This window comes from Balearica regulorum, chromosome 2 (assembly GCF_011004875.1).
Source record: "Balearica regulorum gibbericeps isolate bBalReg1 chromosome 2, bBalReg1.pri, whole genome shotgun sequence".
Classification (NCBI taxonomy): Eukaryota; Metazoa; Chordata; class Aves; order Gruiformes; family Gruidae; genus Balearica; species Balearica regulorum.
Window position 1 is genome coordinate 50368048 of NC_046185.1, and position 24347 is coordinate 50392394.

The 24347-nt window shown below is 43.3% G+C and overlaps 1 protein-coding gene across 5 annotated transcripts in view; it reads left to right on the plus strand.

Moving 5' to 3' along the window:
- KCTD1 (potassium channel tetramerization domain containing 1) overlaps positions 1-21080 on the plus strand; it is a 102321-nt gene extending 81241 nt beyond the window's left edge. For all 5 annotated transcript variants that reach the window (XM_075744204.1, XM_075744202.1, XM_075744205.1 and 2 more), the window contains exons 3-5: positions 13834-13978; positions 16302-16607; positions 20098-21080. In XM_075744204.1, coding sequence (XP_075600319.1) covers positions 13834-13978; positions 16302-16607; positions 20098-20256 — 610 coding nt within the window. In that variant the 3' untranslated portion in view covers positions 20257-21080. The remainder of the gene's footprint in view (positions 1-13833; positions 13979-16301; positions 16608-20097) is intronic.
- Positions 21081-24347: the final 3267 nt, after the last annotated feature.

Sequence of the window (24347 nt, forward strand, 5' to 3'; positions counted from 1 at the left end):
CCGGTGATAATAAAAAATAAGCCAGTGATGTGCTTCCAAAATTAGATGTGGAATTTCAGTTTGCCTGTGTTCACAGACTCTAAGGAGCAAACATGTCTTGTCTGACTTTGATCCTGCAAAGAAGCCTGAGCTGCTGTCTGCAATCATACAGTGGCTGTTTCTATACCCCTCAGTATTGTTTAGCAGAGGATTTTCTGACAAGATCAACCAGCCCTTAAAGCGTAGTGGAGAAATACCTCTTCCTTTTGACAGTCTGTTAACGAGGCTCAAGACTTAGTCAACACTTCTCAAGTGATCCCTGTAAAGCCATCGCTAAGTGCCTTTGCATTAACGGCATAGATGTGGCAGAGTCCTTCCTTCCTTGGTGGCAAAGATCAGTTGTGTGCTTACGCCGCTGCTGCCCACTGCGGCTGGGGCTCTGCGTGGGTGCTGGGTGCAGGGATGGAGTGAGGTTTATGGGCACAGTAGGGCTTGGGGCAAGGATCTGACGGGGGAAGCTGCAAGCAAATCTCAGTCCTCTTGCTCCTTTTCTATTGACTGTATCGCTGCAATATCAGTGGTAATGTGACAGAGCCCGATCTGACCTCAGGTGCCTTCTCCCTCCTGTTAAAACCCATCACGAAGCTGGTGCTCAGCAGCAGGTTCTGCCTTCTGCTTCACAACTGGGCACCCAGGTCCATTTTGCCTTCTGTGGGTTTTTTTGGTAGGCATCTTGCAGTCTTCCCTTCTGAGGGAAGAGAAGCTGTGCAAAAGGGAATGGCTGAGGACTGCACCGTAGGTTTCCCCTACAGAGGGCTGCTTGGTTAATGGAAATAAATACAGACTTGTGTGCATGCAGTGGTTAGCAAGAGAATACAGTTTGATGGTCTGGCTTCATAGTTAGAGTTGGTTGTTCGAAGACATTATCTTTCTCCAGACCCCTTCCTTTCATTGGGGTCTCATGCTAATTGGCTTCTGCCTGCCTCTAAACTCTCAAAAAATAAGTTTTTTAGGAAGGTAATGGAAAATAATCGGAATAATCCCATAGCCCCAAACTGTTTATTACAGCACTGGCAGCTTCTGGAGAAGTGAGGGTGGAGAGCTTTGATGAAACAGTGCAGGTCTTGATTACTCCAAACTATTTTCAGGCTTCTGCACCTTTCGATAATGTGGTTCTGTAGATCTCCTGTAAAGATAGTAGAAAACAATTATATCTATGCCTTGTGGTGATGCAAGGGAAAAAAGTCAGAAGTCTACCAAAGCAGCTGGATTTCTGCTAAATTAAAATTTTATTCTATTCTGATACAGAGCAAAAAGTATCGGTATTAAGTAGCTACACAAGTGGAGGGGTAATCCAAGGTTACTGTAAGATGTTTTATTTTCAGCAAGCACAGAGAGGAAGAGAACTTTTTGAAAGTTTTCTGTCCCCAAAAATGCCTGTATTGGAACTTGCATTATTCTAAAAAACCTGTAGTTTTGAAATTCAGGATTTTTCTCAGTAAATTGTTAGGGTTTTTTTTTCTTCTCATTGGCAAGGGAGTTATAGCCTTTTGGCATACGTACTTGTGTTGGTGGTCAATCAGTTCTTTTGCAGTTGCAGTCATTAGTTAGTGCAAGCTGCAACTTAATCTGTTGATAGGAGAGTTGTGCAGTGGTACCAGTATCTGGGGGACAAGGGCAGATGCAGTATAGAAAGCTTCTTAGGCAATGGCTTTCTATTATTTTTCCTTTTTTTTTAATCCAAATGTAGTTAAATTTGGTTCTGTTTTTTTAGAGAAAGGTTTCAAAGTTAAGTGAATGAAATAATGAAAACATAGAAACTTGAGCAGTAGGCTACTCTGTGATCCACATCTTTCTGCTAGTTTAAAAGCATTCCTCAGCTTGGTGGGCTGGGCTGCCCTCCGTACGTGTCTGCATCTTGTCCGTTGCCTGTAGCTTGATCCTAGAGTCAGCGTGCTTCAACACCGTGCTAAAATACTTGGGGCTGACTGTCTATATTTGGGAAATCATAGAATCATAGACTGGTTTGGGTTGGAAGGGACCTCAAAGATCATCTAGTTCCAACCCCCCCTGCCACGGGCAGGGACACCCTCCACTAGACCAGGTTGCCCAAAGCCCCATCCAGCCTGGTCTTGAGCACTTCTATGGGGAAGTGGGGATCCTAACACACTTGCAGAATCATACAACTTCCAGTGGCACTCTTCTGTGTTACCTCTGGTAAAGCTGCATCTCAGGAAGAAGCTAAGAACAGTCAGCACCTCTGCGTGAGGGCAACCTGAATTACAGGGTAAAATAGTGCTTCATTAAAAATGTTACAAATTCCTACGTGTTTTAGCACTGCAAACTACTGCTCGCAACTTCATATCATATCAATTTGTTATTTTTTATTTAGTAAAGCCTGGGTTTCTATTGAAATGAGTATCTAAGAAGAATAGTGTTAGACTGTGTTTAACGTACGGATTTTGGTACAGTTAGTTTCTGGTCATTTTGCAAGTGGGATGTGCTTGCCTTAACATGGGCAGCTAGCGCCCGTGCACGGTTCCTGCCTGGACTCCTGTGGCTGCTGCAGAAGGTCCCAAGTCTGCGGCAGTGTCCCTTTGCCATCCCCCAGCCCTTCGGGAGTCCCAGAGATGCCCCAGGGCATCTCAAGTGGCACCAGACACCTGTGTTTAGGCAGCTGAATCACATCCTGGCTGTCATGTAAAGGCTTCGTGATGTAACGTTTAGTTTTGTCATGTGGTATTTTTGAGGATTTCACTGGCTGCAATTATAGTGTCTGTTTTCACGTACGTGGATTAATTGTTCCTTATGCCACTATTTATGGGGCTGTATTGCTTCTGTACTGTATCTCAGTTCTCTTCCTCTCTTTTCTCTTTACCTCCTCCACAGAAATACATCTGACATAGTGTTGGGTTTGGTATTGCTGCAGGGATGATTACACCATGACAGCATCTAATTTAATAAACAATAAAGCCGCTGTTTTGTATATGTAAAGTTTGTCAATGGAAATAATGTTATCTGTGTGCTTTTTATCACCCCCACCACCAGCAGAATGTGCAGGCGTGGCTTTGGCATTTCTAACCTATGCATTAAGCATTCTTTATTGCTCAGAGCCACTGTCTAAGCTGTTTTAGGTGGACTTTCCTGTCCTCTTAACTGGTTTTGTATTAACTGATTTGGTTAATGGTGTGATTTTCCTAGTTACTGAAACACTTAAATCATTTCAACTTCTAGCATGGAAGCAATTAAACATGTAAATGTATGAGAATGCGTTATACGGGTATAAACATGCCTTTCTATGTAGAGATGTGTGTGTGTCCACACTAGGAATCACAGCAATGTAATTGTAATCTGTATAAAACTTACGGTTAATCGAAACAAGAACAGCGTATGGTCCTGTGTTTCTCATACTAAATTCTGTGCCCATAACACCCACATCTTCGTTGCCTCTGTTGTGCATGCTCTCACGCTATCTACATTGCCTTTCTCAAAGAATTTATCATCTAGGATGTTAGCTTGGAAGTACCATTTTCTGTCTAGGTGGTGAAATCTGTGAGCAGGTGAGCTAAGTAGTAAAGAGAAACACAAATGTTTGAGAGACGTATAATAAATGTGTTATTATGTAGCTGGCCTTGCAGCTTTCTCATTGCAATTAAAGTCAGCTTTATAGGAAAATGTTATTAGGGCAGGCGGGACGACCTTAGTTTGTTGTCTTCGTGGTGTATGTGTAGTAATTCCATCTCCAATACTTGATTACGTGCTGCTGTGCACAGAGAAATGTGGTGCTTAATTAATAAACAGGTCATCAGCAGCTCCCGTTCCTCCTCACAGTTCAGCATGTGTCCTTGGGCTGTATTTTCTGCATATTATTCAAGTCCTGTTCTGAAGAGTCATTCTTGCATGCTTTCTTTGCAGCATTCTTTAGTCTAGTACCGTCTTGCTTCACTCAAAGGAGCTCAAAAAAATAAGGCGGGCATGCTTAGTGCTAGCACCATGCAGGAAATCTGACACACGCTTGGACAGAGTTCATTTCTCCAGGGCAGTCCCCGTCGCCTTACCTGCGTTCCCTTCCTGAAACCCTTTCCTTATCCATTAAACCTTCTCCTACTCCTCCCACAGACGAAGCAGAGGTCCCATGGGCAACAGTCTGCTATGCTCCGCAGCCCTGGCTTCTCCCTAGATTGCGTGCTGTCTGGATTGCAGGTGCTCTGGGAAAACAGTAGGTCTTTGAAGACCAACTCCAAAGTGCAGAGGGAAGTTTGCAAATGAAAGTTGCAGGAGCATCTCTAATATCTGACATATCTTAACTTGTGAAGCTTGTTTTGACTACCTTGATAACGTTCTTTATATGTGTATTTTTTTCCTTTGTCTATTCTTGTAGGGCTTTAAAAAAGCAGGCTGAACATCCTTTCCACCTTCCCTGGCAAATCTGTCTTGCGACGGTCCGAGCCCAAGTTCAGCAGCAGGGCTGACACCTGTTAATCTGTTTTACAGGCTTCTGCTGCAGAAGCTAGCGGTAGCAAGTTGTTGTCCTCTGCGTGAACTGCACTTGAGAATGATGTTATGAACTTTGCAAGTGGCTTTCATGGGTATTTATTGAGAGCAGAGGAGTGAGGAGGTTTGGGAATACTTTATCCTGATCTGGGCTCTGGAGGACAGTGTTTTCTGGGGACACAGCCTCACCATAGTTAAGAGCTAAAGGTTATAGAAGCACTTTCTCTCTCTGAACTTTATTCATTAATGAGAAGCTTTTACTTAAGCTTTAATGTAGAAGTGGCCTCTTTCTCTCTTGAGAAGCAGTCCTCGCAGGATCCCCCATACAGCACACAGAGGTTGGTTGTACAATCTCTTGCCTTTACGGGCTGCAATGCAGAAGGAGTTTGTGCAACTCTTGCAAAGGGAAGGGCAAGTGTGTTCTTGTCCTGTCTATGGAAATGTGTCGTCCTTTCCTCTTAGAGGAGGCAGCAGGTAACAAAACAACATAGACAGGATTTCTGGCTAAGTAGCCAAAGTTGTGAAGATCTTGGAAAGCTTAATTCATTACGGTTGCATTGCAGGGATTGTTGTTTACAGGGGCACGGGCTCCAGGCATATGAAGTGCGACGCCTGGTTCCCAAAGTAACATTCTGGAAAAGGGCAGAGTTAGCGATATCATAGCGCTTCTTGCATAGCATATACGTGCTTAACTGGGATATCAGTCCTGTTGGGTTTGCATCCAAAACTCATTTTGCTGATAGTTTTCTAAGGTATTTCATGGAGAGTCTCAGAGTGTTTCCTAATTTCCAGCGATATGTACGTGGAATTTTGATGCTGAGTCTTCTCGAGGACACAGAGGAAATACTGCGAGCTAACAGTGGTTTGGATGAAATTCATGAAAGCTGAGGGGCAAACTTAATGTATGAAAGAACAGATCAAAGCATTTCTGCCCTTCTGAGAAGGTTTTGTTGTTGGGTGTTTTTTGGTGGGTTTGGGTTTTTTCAATGTCCAGATTTTTTGAAAAGGAAATGGCTCTGGTAGCTTTTTTTTTTTAAGTTGCTTTTTAACAGTGTTCTATCTTTGTGGAATCTGCATTTACAGATTTATCCACAGGACTTTGAAGATGGGTTGCTAACATGTCTTTCTTTTTAAGAAAGCTTAAAGGAGAGTGGGTTGGAGCTAATATACTTTCACTTTTTACTTAAACATGATCCCAAGACACAAGTTCTACTTTATTATATTGCTGCCTGCAAAAGGGTTTAGTGTTCTGAATATATAGATTATTATGGCCTTTGGGATGTTGTGCATTCACCAGTTTAGCTACTTTCTGGCTTTTGGTATTGAATGATAAACACTCCGGTTCTGCCTCTGTCCTCCATTATCTGTACTCACAGCAAACCTGACCATCTTAAACATGATTAAAATATAATTCAAAAGTTATTAGCTAATTATGACGCAAAGTACTTAATTTGCCATTGCACCCTAATAACTTAAAGGTACTCCTGATAACTTGGTAATAACCGTATCATAAGCAAAAGGACACGGTTGCTACTAACTTAATAGGCAGCTTCCCTCAAGATAAAACATAAATAACGTACCTCAATGAAATCGGATTCGAGCTTAGTAAAATTATCTTGGCAAGCAAAGAGAATATTTTTTAATTTTTCTGTGAAATGTTATCATTGCCAAGAAAAACTTGGTTACAAAAAACAGAGATGGAAAAAGTATTTGCATGAATAATTGATTTAACATTTCATTGGTTTAAATGTTTTTAGGAAAAGTGGTTTCGATATGCACTGGAAAACTAAAAAGTGTTTAAGGACTTATTTGCAAGATACCAAACACTGTAGGAGATGTGGGGCTTAAAGGCTTGCAGTCTGCTCTTCAGTAGATCCCGTGCGTGAGTGAGCCTGAAAAAAAAAAGAGCGAGGAGAGATGTAAAGCACAAGGTACTGGTGGTCACGCTGCGGCTGTGGAGCAGCGGGCGTGCAGGTGAGCTGCTGTGTGCAGCTGCTCGTTGCCTGATGTCCTCACAAATGGCTGAAGCAAAGCGCCTCTCGCGATGAGAGGGACGGCGGCAGCTATCTGCAACCTTCTCCTCTGCTCCAGTCTCCTTGACTTGGCATGCGGGGTGGGTCGATCAGAGAGCCGGCTGGTCGGGGAGATGTCTCAGGGTCCTAGAGGAGGAGAGGGGCTCTGGTACTGCTGTGTAGATAGTGGTTTGGCCGAAGGAACAGCCTGTTTTGGGGTTGCAAGACTGAAGTTTTCTGGAGGTGGCTCGGTATGGTAACAAAAGGTCTTGAGGGAGCACTGGGTATCGGGAGACAAGTGAAACGGTGAGGGTCAGGGATAGATGGGATGTCTTGGGAAGTGCCAGCAACTTCAGTGTCTGTTGGATTGAGGAACCTCACTTCATCAAAAGTGATGGGGGTTGTGGGGATGAGGATCCTGGTTTGGGGTGAGGAAGCAGCTGGAGAGCAGAGGACAGACCCCTCTCAGCCACATCTAAAGCCTGTAAGGCAACCTAGAGCTTCAGGAGGTTTGGCTGCCACGGTATCAAAATTGCTTTTAAAACCCTTACCTGCCCAGCCTTGTGTGAAAAGATGCAGATTTGGGTTGAAGCCTGTTCCACTTATCTGTCTGTATCTCTCTGGTATACCAGAGCAGAGAGAGAAGGTATATGGTAAACAGAAACTCCCTGGCCCATCATCCGCAGTCTGGGGATAGTGCTCTCCTGGCCTCACCCTGGCTGCCGTCGTGCGATGTGGGAGATGGTTTCCATCTGCCCACATATATAGTTTTCTGGCCATGAGTCACCAGCTCTTGACATTCCCATCCCAACTACTTATTCCTTTCTTTTGTAAAATGTCAGCGTTTTTACAAGTGCCATTTGGGTCTGAGTGGATGATGGTCCTGAGTTTGGGAATGGGGGTTTGAACATCCCGGCAGAGCCTGCGGCTTTTGACCTAATTCTGTTGGACATTCAGGCACCCTGCACCCGCCATAAGGCTCTCAACCAGTATGTTGTGTACATTGGGGGAGTTCCTGTATTAGCTGTATTTGTTAGTGTAATTGTTACTTCTGGTGTGAATCTCCTAGGTAGCTAGATCACCTATTCAGCAGGGAAAATACAGGGTTTAATTTTTCTTGGAAAAACTTCCTTTTCAGGCAAACAGAGATTAGGGTGTTGCTATTGACTTCTGGAGCCTTAGCCATCCATTTTTTTTGTTCACCCCAATGTTTCCTGTGACCCACATATCCTCTCTTGTTTGGCTGTCATTTAGTTACACGTCTCATCATCTGTAGCTCATCTGTGGCGTAGAAAGCCATAGTTCGCTCTCGTATAAGTAGCATTCCTGCAACATGACTACGTGGTGTTGTGCAATTTATCCTTTTCCAGTTAATGTGTCAGTTTGTCCGTGTGGGTTAGATCCAATGACTATTAGTTCATTTTGTAATATGTCTGATTTGCTTTCATCTCTGCTCTTGATGCTGCCTCTGATCAGGCAGGTCACAGCAAATCCCTTGTTTCTTTTTTTTTTTTTGTCTCTGATGTGTTCCCTGGTGCTGCCACCTCACTCATCGTGTCACATCCCTCCCATCTGCTCCTCACATGCTTTACTCTGCATTTAGGACTATTCACCACTTCTTGTCTATCTCAATTTCTTCTAAATGTTTTATTAGTCCTCTGAGCTTGCCCTTACCTTTTCTTTTGCTTCCATGCTTGAATAACAATCTTCAGATGTTTGAAATGATCTCCATGTAAATGATTCAGTTCTTTAATCTTTAGCAAATATTTCCACAAAGGTTTTGACATTCTTCTACTCAGTATCTGGAATTTATCTGTTCTTTAAAATGCCATGTAACATTTTCTTTTAAATCTCATAAGAACCGGTGTTTTAATACCTCCTGCCATACATCCCTCTTGCTCTGTCATTTTGGGTCCTATATAAATACTTTTTCTATAGAAGATTTAATGAGATTTTAGGTTTTAATACATTTTTCCCTGTTACCTTTACTTTATAATCATTCTGTTCATGCCTCTTCTGATAATATAGTTACTATCTGTACCCAGGAATTTCTGAGACTCATGGACGTGAAACCTTAAATTAAATGTAAGGAGGAAGAGATAAGAACAAATTATAATAGCACTGAGAGCAAGACATTACAATAGGGTATTTGGTTAAAATGCGGTTTTCATAATATACGTTCCTGAAAATTGCAAATGTATTCTGTTATATCATGTTTATGAGCCAACTTTTGTTATGCAGAATTACAAAGATTGCTAGGTATTCAGTCGCTGTGGATCTGAATGATGTGAGATACTCAAAAAAGAAGAGCAGGTTGTTACTGGTAAAGTGGTCCTCATCATTCTCCACTTGGGTAGGATAGCATTTCTCCCTGGCGTGGATACCTCTTCAAATGTACTAGCTTCTAGGGGACAGTGCAAAATTACATAATTTAGACAATCGAGGAAGTAAAATTAAATAGCCATGAGATGAGCATACCATTAAACAGATCTAATTTATAATGGGCTCTTATGCAAATTGCCTTTGAGCACTTAGTAAAACAAAATGAAAAGAAATTAATAAGGACAACGTGATCTAAAAAGTCACAGAGAGGAAAAAAAGTAAGAGCCTATTCCAGCTCGTTCTCTGCACACCCAAGAGTGTTAAATAAGCATTCCCATTAGCCACATAAATATAATGATGTGATAGTAAAAACTTGCATTTGCTTTTCCTCGTAAGAGCCAAACTCCCACTCACTTTGCCACAGTGGCTCCAGCCAGGTAAGATTTCAACTAAAAAGCTTTTTCTTTGCCCTGTAACTCATTATTGGAGGGAGAGGGAGGTGTTTTCATGAGTGCTTTACTCCTTGCCAGCCACCGAATATCTGACCTCGGTGGAGTCCTGGGCAGTTACTTGCCCTGCCATTAGCACGGGTGCCACGACGTCGCCGATGCTCCTCCTGCTGTGCACAGTTCCCTCTGCTGGGTTATTAAACACCAGGAGTTTTCCTCCCTTTTTGTTGTTCTGCAAAAGACACCGAGAGCAGGGAAAGCTGGCAGCTTAGAACTCTTGAAAATAGTTAACTGAAAAAAACAAAAAATTTCAGTCTTGAGTTTTTGTCCTCTGAAAATTATAATAATATGAGAAATAATATACTGAATATACTCAATAATAAGGAAACTCTGTTTTCTCAGAAAAAAATAACAGACTAGGTTTATTTCTACCTTAGACTGAAAGTAATGCAATATTCTGCATGCTTGCAGACATCAAGGCTTACTGCTTTTCAATGTTCCTTGTATCCCTTTGATTACAAAAGGGAAGAATTTTAGCTCTGTCCACTGAAGCTGCTAAAACAACCTGCAGAGCTGTCATTTTTCTTAGTGTTAAGTTGTGCAATAGTTGACTTATTAATATTGGCCATTGTTCCTAATTATTGCTGCTTTCCCAATTTCTCAACTGAGGCAGAATAGACTAAAGGAAAGTCTTTCTCTTTGTGTGTATAATAATGTATGTAAATATTTAAACACTGTGAGAGCAAGGTCATAAACACACTATGTATACAGTTTTGCTGCAGACTGAGTATATTTTTACACTTGGCAAACAGGACTTGTTTCTGAAGAATTTGAAAAATCCTGTAAGCAATGTCATCTTCCCGTGCTAGATTTTTGGACCAGAAACACTGCTATGGGAGTTCTGGTCCGTGGGGAGAAGGAACCCTACAGTGTTTTATGGAAGTAAAACATTGATCTCTTCCATATCCAGTTCTTCTCTCCCCACTAAAACCAGGCTTGCGGCTGTACCTGGTTTGTGTCCTTAAAATAAAACCAAATTCTCTGATGGAAGCTGTTTTCCACTGGTTATATTTTCAACCCTTGAAGCATTCAATTTCTGACAGTGGAATATGATACTTAAAGCCATAGACATTAATTATTACCCATTGGAGGTCGCACTTTCAACCCATGGGACATTAATTTTCCTCATATACAGAAAATTCTAGCCTGTTAGTTTTAATTAAATATTTCAGAAGTACATTTTCTTGTAAATGGACCACAATTTCTTATCCTTTACTCTTGATATTTGGCTAATTCTGCATATAATTATCAGCTTATTTTGCAAGCCTCCTTCAAAGCACTTTCCTGTTTGGAAATCCATTCAACAGCTATGTATTTGTCTTTTTTTTTTTAAAAAAAAAAAAGTTATCTTTGCCAGTCATCAGCCAACGTTGTCAAGAAGGAGATGAGGAAAAACATCTGTCAGATTTTCTTGGGAAGTGAAATTGTAATAAACATGGCTTAACGGTTCCCTCTCGTACCAGCGGATCGATGTCTCTTAAGTATTTATAATTGCAGTGTGAGACCAAGCAGGAATAACAGCAGAGGTGTGGGTCACAGGGAGGATGGTTACTCAAATATTATTGTATAGAAAAGATAAGAGAGCTTGCTGCTGTGCTTCCAGAAGCCCAAGAGTAGAGGGGGAGGCTGGAGGGTGAAGGTGTGGGTCGCTCCCCAGGTCCTGGCGTAGCCCAGTCTTCTCTCCTGACGGGTGTAGCAAATGCAGCTGAGGAAAAGGAACGTGCCACCAGATTGGGGTCCCGTATCATCTCAAGTCTTTCCCTGGAGATCATGTGAAGGAAGCTGGAATCTATATTTTTCCATCTGAAAAGGAAAAAGGTTTTAATTTAGTTTACAGAAGTCTCTCTGCTGGGGGGTCTACCCTTCCAAAGCTGTTTTAACACATGAAAGTGCAGTTGTGTATTGCAAAGTGATGGGGGGGGGGGGGGGGCAATGCCAGGGGAAAATGGGATTTTGCAGTTCCTTGGGGTTTTGTGCTGCTGAAAAGCAGCAGTGCGCTAAGGCAGCGCTTTCTGTTAACTCTGCCAGCCCAGACCCAAGGGTAGCGCAGCCTGATGGTTGTGCGCTCTAGTCAGCGTTATGGTTTCGTCAGAAGGCTCCATCCTCTGACGCTATCTTGTTCTTTTCCTAAACAACTAATAAAATGAAGACAAAAAGCCTAGAGGTTTAAAATATGTAATTATAGTAGTAATTTAGAACTGGGAAAATGCTGCAGAAACCAATTACAATTATACATTTCAGTAATGACTGATTTGGACAAATATATATGTTTTGTGTGTGAATTCCATGATAGATTCCAAGGCGACATGCTTGAGCGTAGGGGAAAATTAATTCTAAATGCTGAGTGCATCCATATTAGACACAAATGTTGCTCACCCTCCTGGTGAACAGGAACCCATATTATATGGCCCGTTGTAGCTTAAATTTTGAGCAGCGGGGCAGGCAGTAACAAGTATCCAAGGAGGAAAGCTTGAATTGTTGTAAGAAATGGCTTTGAGAAAAAAATATCTGATCATTCTGCAAGATATATGTAATTCCTTATATGTTACAGATTTCATATGACTTGAATTGATTCAGGCATTTCTTACAGAATTGTAAACGGCCAGCTGAGGTTAATGTGGTTTTATTTCTTTCCTGGGCTTCATCTCTCCCAGGTGGTGAGAAAGAATAGATGAGACTTGTATTCTGTTCACAGCTCATTACCGGGCGTACTACCGAGGTCCCTGCTGCAGGCACACGCACCCCTTCCAACTCCGTCTGGGTCGGCTGTGCCATTTTCAAAGGGAGGGTGTATGGCTGTGGGTGGGAGGTGGTGCGTAGTCACCTGGAGCCCCCTCCATCGGCAGTTCCCCCAGACCCTGCTGCAAGCCCTGCCGTCTTCCCCTCTTTGGCAACCGCTCCTGACTTCTGCCTCTTGAACCTTTCCTGGAGATCCCCTTCTGCTGGCTGGTGGATGCCTCTCAGCCTGGGATGCTTCATGCAGCCAAGAAGACTGTTCACCTCTGAGTTTTTGGTGGTGGTTTGGTTTTGGGTTTTTTTTCTACTGGTGGTGGGGAATGGTTGTTTCTTCACTTCTTTTTAGAACAAAAATAGCGTTCCATGACTGCTCATTGTGCTCGCTTTGTTGTTTTCATGAGAAGACAGACTCGTACCTTACCTATACCACAAACTGAGTGCGATCGGGGAACAAAAGTGCCTGTCGGTCCCCTAGCTCCGTGCTGACGTACAGTGATACTACTGTATGCCCCTCAGTAACCCACAGAGGCTTTACTGTGCTGGTTCCCAAAACAGATTGGCTATACTGGGACAAAAACTATATACGAATGAGCCTTTTCATTAAAATAATGAAAATGCAGTATCTGCAGAATATTGCAGAAAGCAACAGGTTGTGACAAGGCTCTGAAACCATCGGTAGTGTTTCACACGGAGTGTCTGTGCGACGTATCGCAAGTGGCTATTTTGAGACTGTTTTGTTTACAGTTCTGGTGTTGGAAAGAATCAAAAAGTGCTTCCACATTGCACACGTAGATGTATAAACAGACGCACAAAATCAAACCCACCAGTCGCTCCTGGTGATTTCACTGGGAAACTGCCAGTGGTTTTGCAAATGCCCCAGTGCAGAAACAAAACATGGATTTCTTGTTACTCTGGCCGGGATTTTGTTCAGAGTTTTCAGCCCTTCCCGCTGCTCTAACGAAAGCAGTTTGTGGGGCACACACCTACAAAACCTGTACGCATCCAGCAGTTGATGTTGCAAGAACTGTTGGCAAGCGGAGTGTCTCTAGGTGGCTGCATGGTTCTGGTGGTCAGTGGGTGGTCTCTGAAAACTGAGGCCTTTTTCCTGATTGTTTTAGTGTGCTAATTGATACCTGCCACAGACAGGTATTTTTTTACTGTGAAATTGTTACCTTGCATTGAAAAGTTACAAACTTTGTATCCCGGCTTCTTATTTCCACAGTGTGGTGCCCCCTCAGCTGTGCCTGTCCCAGTGTTGGTTGCAGTAAACAGCATCCAAAAAATGGATGTTTAAAAACAAACAAAACCCAAGCAAACAACCAAAAAACCCACCCATTTCCCAAATGCAATTTCCAGACTACATCAGGTTCACTGTGCTGTCCCCTGGAAAGCAGAATGAAGTCAATCAAGGGGGTTGGTGCATCTGGGGGGGACGGAGTCTGCTGGTGGGAGGCTATTGAGAGAGATATCCAAAATCATGGAAGGGATGTCATCTCACAAGACACGGATTTGGGCAGCGAGGCTGGTGCGAGAGGCTCCTGCCCTGACTGCTTCCCTTCCACCTCCCCAGCGGTGCTGTGCTACTTACAAGTTTCTGAGGCCGTGCTGGAAAACACCCAGCTTAACTCGTGGTTTGAAACCAGCCCTTTTCTTACGAAGCAGAGCCGCAGAGCTGCTTCGGTGAAGTCGTCACGGGGGGGTTTTGCAGCATCAGGCCGTTTGAGAGGCTGCTGAGCCGAACTTGGTCTGACCCTGCTGCTCGCCTCTTCTTTCCTCTCCAGAATTGGCCGGCTTTTCGATGGCACGGAGCCCATCGTCCTCGACAGTCTCAAGCAGCATTATTTCATCGACAGAGATGGGCAGATGTTCAGATATATCTTGAATTTTTTAAGGACATCGAAACTCCTCATTCCTGATGATTTCAAGGTGAGATTTCGAGGGACTTGGGTGTTTTGCATGTACCTTGGTAAAGCAAGTATCTGGCATGTAGTCAAAACAGAGCCCTAGACGGGGTGGGGACTTGTAGGGTATTTAAGTGTTTGATTTCAGGTATGTGGCCAAAGTAAGCATGGGGTTGCTAAAGTGGCATCTGTCAGCCTTTCCTAGGTGGCATCAATATTAAATTTCCCCTCCTGGCTATAACGTAACGGAGCAACCTTGCCATGTTTGACCTAAGGAAATTAAATATTGTAGTATGCTGATGGAGACAGAAATGATGTTACAATCTGGAACCAACTGCTCGTGAGCTTTGCTGATTACTTGTCCTCTCATCCACTTTTATGCTTCCCCTCTGATTGCAGCAGCTCCAGCTTCCATTCCCACGCTGAAATTCAGAGAATGGTGTGGGAATCACAGCATTGACAAAATAAACTGCACACATGGTAATAGTTGAGCATTAAGTCATAGAATATTTTCTCCCTTGGACTTTTGAATGCATACTGCAAGTTTAATTTTAGAGTTTTAGAGAAGTCAGGGATTAATAGTTCCACATTTATTATTTCAACTTTATTAAAGAGCTTGCTTTTCTTCTTTTTAATAACAGATTAAATTTGTGGTAGCTCACCACGCTAGCCATTAGCCTACAGATGTAGAGCTTCAGACTCCATGTGATGTTCTGTGTTTATCCGCTTGTAGGTATGTGGGTGTATATGTGGTGTCAGCGAAGAGAGAGCTGGAGACCGCGGTTGCAATCAGAACAGATCTTTATCATTACTTAATGAATGCGTATCGGCGTAGCTGGCTGTGCCAGTAGTTCACCGTAGGAAATACAGCAATTCAGACTGAACAGGAGAGGTGCTGGGGAAGCGTTAGAGCAGTTCGCAATGGCGTGCAGTCTTTTACGCCTCACATCTGAGACAGATTTTTCAGGTGTTTGGGGCACAATAGTTGTGAGGTTGAGTTCAAGAGCCGTACTGCAGCCACCTTTGAATCATCTGCTCTGGACGCGTACTTACCTCTCCCGTGCGTGACAAGGATAGACCTACCTGAATAATGTGGGAGTTTGGAACTAGCCGATAAGCATCATATCCCTCTCTTGAAGCCTTAGCATGGCTTTGTGCTGCGCTCTGCATTTGTCCTGAAGGTAATCAGAAATAGAGAAAAAGCGAAAGCTACCTTCCATGCAATATTAAGAAGTTACATATGCAGAGCCTTTTAAACACATGAATATACTGTAGCTGTGCTGAAATTAAAAATGTAACTCCTGGCAAGTTCACCCAACCAACACGATGTTCAAAGGGGTGTCCTTTCCAGTTATGCTTTAAGGCATCCAAAAGATCAGTGCTTAAAATGAAGAGTGGTCCGTGTTTCTTAGAAATGTATAGATTAGATGACTTTTTTTATTACACATTAAATGTGAGCAATATTTTGAGCATAATTTAGGTGTCCCATTCTCATAAAGCATTCTGTCTATAGCTCAAATTCAGGGCCGTATTGACTGTCAGCAGTCTTTCTTTGTTGTCGTTCTGTTCCTCTCTCTTCCCTAATCTCATGTATTGCTTTTCTCTGTATAAATATTTTCCAAATGGTCTTACGCTCTTAAACCTAGAAAAACAAGAATTTATTTATTTATTTATTTTAATTTAAAAAATGGCAGTAGACAGACTCCAGATCATCAGTTCTAAATTACTTCTGTACTGGCTATGCTTACAAACGCATTCTCTCTGCTCTGGCGTTTGAGATGATGTAGTAAACAATACTGTTGGCAAAATGGGGAGGTATTAAAAAATGCTTAATTTTTAAAATGCAATAATATGTGCGATTCATTATGCAAATATCTGAATCATTTTATACTTAGAACCATCGCAAGCTCCCTCATTTACATTCTTATACCTGTTACAATGCCTGCTAGTATTGCTGTAAGACGCGATGGATCCTAGTGATGAATTTTCTGAATCCTGATTGAATTCTGTTCCATCTGTTCAATGAGGTCATTATTCTATGACATCACTATGGGCATAAAAAAAGTGGGATTTTTGCCTGGATCGTTCCATAGTAAGAGGGAGTTAAGCAAGCATAGCCTCCCTCTCCCCCCCCCAAACGCTGCCATAGTCAGTCTGTCTCAAGTGGCTGATGGTTATTTTTTTCGCTTGCGCTGTTATTTTATTACACCTTCCTACACAGTAATTATGAACTATGTCTGAAGGGTTCCAGATCTAGAGCGGCGTTAGCCTGAATAACCATATACATTAAGCGGTACATTAGCAATGCCTCTTTCTTAATTGTGCACAGTAATATATGTGTCTTTCAGGACTACAGTTTGTTATATGAAGAAGCAAAGTATTTCCAGCTTCAGCCCATGCTAGGAGAGATGGAAAGGTGGAAACAGGACCGGGAGAGTGGCCGCTTCTCAAAGTCTTGTGAGTGCCTGGTGGTGCGAGTTGCCCCAGATCTTGGAGAGAGGATTACACTGAGTGGCGATAAGTCATTGATAGAAGAAGTGTTTCCAGAAATCGGTGACGTGATGTGTAATTCTGTCAATGCTGGCTGGAATCACGACTCGACGCATGTTATCCGATTTCCACTGAACGGATACTGTCACCTCAACTCAGTTCAGGTAGGAAGTCACGTATGTATTTTTTTTGGAAGGGAGCCTGCTGACCAGGTACCAGTGGGTTGACTCTCTTCTCTGCCACTGGAGCATTTTGATGGACAAAATCAGCTGGAGGCTTTGAGCTAGTTAGTTACTTCTGTAGGTCAGGGCTGATTTCTCAACGTAATTCACACATATCTTCACCGAATCTCTTTGCAAGCAAACTACAGTAGGGTTTAAAAAACTGCTTTAGGAGGTAAATATTTGCTTCAATATAAAGACATTGTATATTTGGAGAAACATTTTCTGGCACTTGAATACGGGGCGACCATTCAAGCCTGCTTCCAGTCTCATGCCTTGCTTTTTTTAAATTGTTTTCTGGATTGACGAGAGGGCACAGGGACACCTCAGGCCGGGGAGGGAAGATGCCACATCTCCAGAGAGCTGCTGAGACCACTGGGCTCTGTCTCTTCACCTGAGAAAGGTAGTGAAGATGCTCTGATTTGCCAGAGTCCAGGGGAGCTCTGAAACTAAATAGGAAGAATGAAGGAGCAAAAAGGTGAAGCACTGGTCTCTTACTCTGGGTGTAACAAGTGAGAAGTGAGGGGAAAGGGAAATTAATGTGAGACGCACACAACTGGACTGTAGCATTGGCCAGCTACTGAAAGGAGGGCAACGCTTCCACAGAGGGAGAACGCAGCCAGACTTTACCTCAGCCCCCTCTGCTACCCCTCGAACTGGGGCATCCTGGGAGAGCTTTGACCCTTCAACAAGACTATCAGGCAAGGCGCGTAATGTGGAGGGTACAGTAGGGGGGAAGTCATCACAGGTGTGGTTAAACACTAGTGTGTCGTTTTTCCAGTGTTACCCAGGTCTTTCGCCTTTGATAAAGACTTCCCTAATACTTCTTGAATACATCAGCTTTTACTTTGGATGAAGACGACATGTTCAGTCTTCCTCCTTGCTGAGGTAACAAAAGCAAAGGCACGTCTCCTTATTGCAGATAGGGACCCATCTGTTTCTGTGGTCTCGGGGTCCTCTTTCACTTTCAGCAGTTTTTCCTAAATTATTATGGCATGTAGCAATATCTAAAATCAATAGCTGTTATGAAATGGATAAGAAAAAATCTGGGAGACAAATGCAGGTAATTTCTGGAAGAATTATAATAAACTTACAAGTTGTAGTGTCATCTGTTTTATCCTTTGTTGGTTAAAAACAGTCAACCTCACACACCTGTCTCCACCTAGCTAGCACATCCTGCACAGCCAGCACTTTGGAGCAAGAGCACTTCACATCTGGAATTATCATTAGCACTCTTGATGCTGTTTGGTTTAGATATACCTCCTAAATGCTCCAGGTTTATGAGCGAGTCCTTACAGAGACTTGCAAGCTGAGCTTGGCATCTTCCCATCTGCCAGGTCCTGCTGTCCGGGTGGAGAAGCTCTGCTCCGTTCCCTCCCCAGGGGAAGCGAGCTGAGCCACCACAGCACGCACCAAGGGCTCACCAGGCACTGCAGATGTGCTAGCACTGAACACAGGATAGACCTATCGAGAGATGGTTAACCCACGTCACATTTGGACAGTTCTGTCTCTGCCTGGTCTTCGCTGTCATGCTGAAACATCAAAGTTGTTTTGTCATAGTGACTAATGCAAATGTAGAACAGCCCTACACATAAGATTACAACTCAAAAGGGACAGGACTTTCAAGGAGGTTTATTTAGCCTCACATCATATGATAGCTGTCAAAGCAGTTGTATCCTTTAGAAGTTTATCTCTTATCCTGATGTTTACATTTTTGTCACAGAAATAAGAATTGCCAGGCATGTTTACTGATGTGAAAAACATGAGTCAGAGTGGCAAAACTTGCACAGGCTTCAAGAGAGATGATGATCCCATGTTGATAATGCTGCATCTTTCATTTCTGGGGGACATAAGCGTCTCCCAACCCTAATAACAATGTGAAGAGGGACAGGGACTACCAGTAGACTTGGAGAGTGAGGTGCAGACTCAGTGACTTACCCAGGGCTCGGCTCGTTTCCTAATGATTGCTACCATCTCTATTTTTTTTTCCATGACCTAAGTTGTCCTGCTGTATTTTTCAGTAGCTTGCACTGAGACGTATTGAGGGGATTTTGGCTTATGTTGTTAAAAGTTAAAAATCAGAGTAAACAAAAATTGCACAGATGTTTTGATGGCTGCTTTCAAGTCTCTGTTCCCACCCCCTCCTTTTTTACATTTGCCTGCTGTGCAATTAGCCGTGCCCAGGTATTTTGGAAAGACTTTTGCCAACCTGAAGCAATACATGTAAAGATGTGGCATGTCTTATTTTAGATGTTTTTTTAAACCACAGCTTGCTTCTCCCTCGCACCCCAATCCTCTGCAGCCTTCTGCTGCTCTGCTCGCCCTTGCTGTCCCAGCACGCGTGCAGGTCAATTTACTAATTGGTGAAATAGCTGGGAAAGACTTGGTAGGCACTTGTTTCCAGTACAACCCCAGTGAGGTCTGGTCGTGCTGGAGAGAGGGTCCCGTGTCTGGTGGGGTGCGGTGCTGTCTGCCTCCCCTTGGTGCTGGTGGCCATTGCAGCTGGCCCTGGTGAAGCCCTGGAAGGGTCTTCTTCACAGGTGAGGTGAAGAAAGCCCAGGCAGCAGCACAGATAAAGAAGATGATAAAAGTAGCAAAGAATACAAACAAGGGAAAGAACGCCTCAGCCCTGCAGCTACAGTAAAACAGCATGAACATGGGTAATTAAAAATAAATAGTAGGATAGCGGTGTGGAAGGAGAGCATGCTTGTAGCAGCTTGGAGCTGGTGCTGGGACCTGAGGTCTTTGCAGCATCGCTTGTTGGGCGAGCTGCCTGGCTGCATCCCCCTGCTGCTCCAGGAGCCCTGTCTGACTCTTCATTTTTCCTTCCTCCCCCCGGCCCCGTTGTGTTTCCTAGTGGAAGCAACGCTCAAATTGTGAAAAGGGAGGAAAGAAGGTGAATAGGCAGAACTCATTAGTCCCATAATTAAAGTTAAAACATCTCAGGTTTTACCACAGGTAACTGTAGCCACAGATCTTTGTGATCACAGTTGGTTTTTAAGTCTCTAGAAAATATGATAGTAACTTTTCTGAAATTATGACCACAGTATCTGCATTGTCACCATTTTGTTGAGGTGTTTGCTCAGCATCCCCTGGCATCTGCTATGGAATCCTGTGTTTGCCCTGTTGTACTGTAAATTTTGTGAGGCAGAGAATGTGTTTTTCCAGGCATGTTCCTGTGGATAGAAGAATACTGTATTTGACAGTACTTAAAAAAAAAAAAAAAAAAAAAAAAAATCTCTCATATTGCTTAGTGGCCAAAGTCAGCAGAAATCAGTCCAATACAATGAAGCCAAGGGAACCAGTTAGGGGGTCTGTGTAACCACTTTTATTTCCTAGCTGGATCAGTTTGAAAACAGCAGTTATTGTCCTTGGACAGCAAATAATGTGTTTATTTATTTATACATGGGTGTTTGCTTTCTTTTTTTTGCAGGTACTTGAGAGGTTACAGCAAAGAGGGTTTGAGATTGTTGGCTCATGTGGAGGTGGGGTGGACTCTTCCCAATTCAGTGAATACGTACTGAGACGAGAACTCAGAAGGACATCTCGTGCACCCTCCGTCATTCGAATAAAGCAAGAGCCTCTGGACTAAAATGGACATGTTTCTTTATGCAAAAAAAAAAAAAAAAAAAAGGCAAAGAGAGGAAAATAAAAAAAGGGGGACGTTTCATGTGCAGTTTGGACTCCAAACAAGTCCTGGAACTAAAATTGAATAAAAGACACATTTATATCAAATATAGAGACCACACCTGAATTCATATGGGAACATTTGGAATAGTAGTAGTAATAATAACCTCAAGGTGTAAAAGAAAACACACACACACATATAAAATATGTATGTATATGTATGTATGTACATATATATATGTATGTATACGTCAAAGGGTAGGAAATGCAACAACAAAAAAGTGGTAGATGAGGTTGGTGCTGTGACGGCCATTAAGTGTCCTAGGCCTTACTGGGGCCCACTTAACGGTGTACAAGCCATTACCATTGGGGGATACATAGACTGCTCCTCACCCAGTTTTCATTGCCAAACAGCCATCCACTTTCTAATGTGTACACACCTTGACTCAACTTTATTTGCATATGGAGGTTCATGTCTGTCTTTTTTAGAGGTGGATGGGCAGGTGGTTCAGGAGACGACCATCCATTGCATTGGAAAGCTAGTCGACTGAAATTTTAAATGTAGTTTGTACAGAAGTCGCACACTTTTTGTCTGCCCTCACAGATGTGAAAGGTTAACTTTTCTTTTGAATGAATTTTTTTGTTGTTTTTGTTTTTGTTTTGTGTTTTTTGAGAGGGGGCCAGAATAATTAATATTTGGTAGAGATGCTCTGGTTTGAATCTGCTGCTTTCCTACAGTTTTTTCAAATTTTATAATGTATTAAATACAATAAACTCTGTTTAAAATACCGAGGGTCTGTTTTAAGAAGCAGAGAGGTGGGAGTTAGCTCACTGCACTCCAGCGCACGGAGCGGCGGCTGCTCCGGCAGGCAGCAGGCAGGCAGCGCTGCCCGCGCACGGCGGAGTGAATTAAAGGCAGCAGACGCTGTTGCGGGCTGCCCGTCTTCCTTCAGCACTGTCTTTTTGAGCTTTGTCCCGGTTTGAAGAGAGGTTGTTGGTCAGACTTAAAAAATAACACCAGCTCAGCCCGGGGAAACCCATCAAAAATGACGCCAGGTTCTGTTACCTTCAACGTAACAGTGAATAATTGCATCCTTCCCTCGTGACTAAGGAGTCGGCAGCTTCTGCTCTCCAAGCCCTTGCCCTGCTGAGCGTTAGTCAGCCTGTTTGTTTTTAATGTTGTTCGTTTCCCTCGTTTAGAGCTAGTGGTGTTCTGCCTAGAGAGCGAGATGGTCAGCCCCTCGTGTTACGCCATCGGCTGCGTTGCTCTTGATAGCAGGCGGTAAGTCGATGTCCTGCATTAGACGTCCTGCGAGTTGCTCTCTTGCAGAGTCTCACCGAGGAGGCCACCTCTGCAGCTGCCCGGCTCGGGCTGGTGAGATTTTTGCAAAGGTGCCACGTCACGACACCGCTGCACGGACCGTTCATGGGTTGATGCTTTCACCACCTAAGATGCACCAGCAACCACCACCTTTCCTCCAAAGTATCTTTTTATGCAATATTCCAGAATATGACTGTGTATTCATCCTAGTACGGAAGTTTCTATCGACGCAATGGTGCCGACGTTCCATTCATTTTGGTGACACTTTGATATTTATTTAAGAAAAGAGCAAAACAGAAATTGTTAAAGACATGTAACAAAGTTTTTAATATACTCTGATAACTCAAAAAAAAGCTACCACTTTTCTGGTTTTTATTAAAATATGTCAGAGGGCGCACTTAAATAACTCTCTGGCAGTACATATCAATGGCTTTGAAATTATTAAAACGTGGAAATGGGGGGAGAAGGGGAGGCTCCAAAAATTAAGATTCGTTAACGGGTTATTAGATCTTCAATGTGATGCTGATTTGTCTATTCACAGTACTGAAACAGCTGCCTCATTGAAAATGCTTGTTTTCAATTAGCAGCAAGTAGTCCTGTTACAAAATAAACAAATGCTTGCTCTTACTGCCCACAATTTGGTTGTTAGTTTGCATAGAAGTCGGAAAGCTAAAACCCTGGGAAATAAATATTCTTAACAGATCTTCAAAAACCTTTGGAAGTGGTATGAGCCGTGTGATATCGAAGAAGCTGGCAGTCCCCATGGGTTGAGAGGACATGGGTACCAGTGCAAGGCGACGTGATGTTTCAGAGACTGTTTGCTGCAGAAACCCTCCCTCCGTTTCCAGGTGGACACTCACTTTCTGGGACCTCCACAGTGTACCCGGGGATATGTTCACGCTGCCTGTTAAGCCCAAAGGTACTCTCACGTCCAGACCTGCCCGGCTAGCTGCTGTATTTACGTACGGGCATGTGCTCCAGTGCAGGCTGGAGCCGGGGAGGCTGCAGCTCCTTTCCCTGCTGCTTGGCCAGCAGGTACCCCAAGCCTGCCTGGCCAGGAGCATCAGGGGCCCCGAAATTGGCCACGCAGCGTCTGCCCCAGCGCTGGCGGCACCCACGCTGCCCACAGCCTTTGCACAGGCTGGGTGTGGAGGGTGAGGAGCTTTGCCACTAATGCTTTTCGTTGTGTTGCTCCCCAAGCCAGCAGGTTGTGCTCAGCCGGTGGTTCTGCTTCCTCAGCATGTACCTGTCCGACTTGATGACACTGAGGGTACCTTTGTGCTCCTCCCAAATCCCCAGCTGGCTGGTCACACTCCTGCTGAGCCCCGTTCGTTGCTGATGGAGTCAAAAATCACTCCGAGACCCTGAATGTAAATGTCACTGCAGTTATGGTGTGGTCATGGAGTAAGAGGTCATGAATAAAGAAAGCGATAGCCGATGAAAAATGTATGCAGGAATATAAGCTAGATGTACACTTTTAGAGAGCAAATGAGATTAGTCCTGTTTGCAATTGAGGCTTGTAACCATGCGTTTTAAAAAGGTTCTTTAGAAAAACTATCAACAGACAAATGAGCAATATATCTGGGAAGGGAGGGGGGAGGGAACACAAGAAGGACCAGAGTATGGTCAGCTCTTTTCTGGAGGTTAGTAATTTTGACATGTACAATAGTTTAAATTTATCTAATTTTTTATTTTAAAAAATGTGACTCCATTTTACGCTATCGGTGGTGCTGTATTTAATAACAAGAGCTGCAGTGAACAGTAGCTGCCAGCGTTCCTCTTCAGCTTGGTTAAGCAGCTGCCAGGAGAACTGCCGTGGACATGCAGAGATTGCAGATGCCACCTAAAGCCCCTTCCCACAATGAGACACACGCAGAGGAACTGGGTCCTCACCTTTTCTTTTGGTAACGTGAACACTGGATTTTTGTAACAGCCATCAACCCAGGGTTTAGTTCGTCCCCTGTTGCCTCCTTAATGTAGCAAACAGCTACGTAATGTAAGCATGGATCCTGGCACATTTGAATGAACCTTTAAACTGTGAGTGTCCCATTGAAGACTGAGTTAATTTACCCTGCACCAGAGAAAGTGAAGTCCCTCTTAGTCACTGAGTTAATCTCTCTTTCCAGAAACACTATTTGTAGATAGGTGCTGCTAATTTCTTCTATCTCCAGGTACTTACTGGCCAGGTAGTCTGGCCCGGTGAATGTTCTTTCTCTCCATTGCCACATGTCTAGAAGAAAAAGGATCATTTTGGTCCTTGATGGGCACAAGCAGGTATAGTTGAGGCATTGTTTTTTGATGCCCAATAGAATCCATAATGAAATCCAGTGGGGACAACCTAGTACCTTCTGAAAACGTGAAAGTTGAGCCACCTATTCAATTCTTTTTCTTGCTGCTAAACAGGCACTGATTTCGATTTGAAGAGAAACATTTTGTTCAAGAGCATAATTTTTTGCAGCAACCTTTAAAAATTGATTGCTATACTAATTACAGGGGGTTTACTGTCACCCAAATGATTTGTCAAGTGCATTTTTCTTTAATGTTCAAATTTTTGGGAACGTGGAGGAGGAAGGGTTTGATTTTGGGGAGTGAGAAAAGAATTTTTATTGACCAATGGTCAGTTTTTCAGAGAAATAAAAACATTTATTTCCATCTGTCATTTCTTGACTGCGGAGTTCTATATTATGAATTATTTCTAGGGACAACTGTTATTTGTATGTCGGCATTCATGCTGC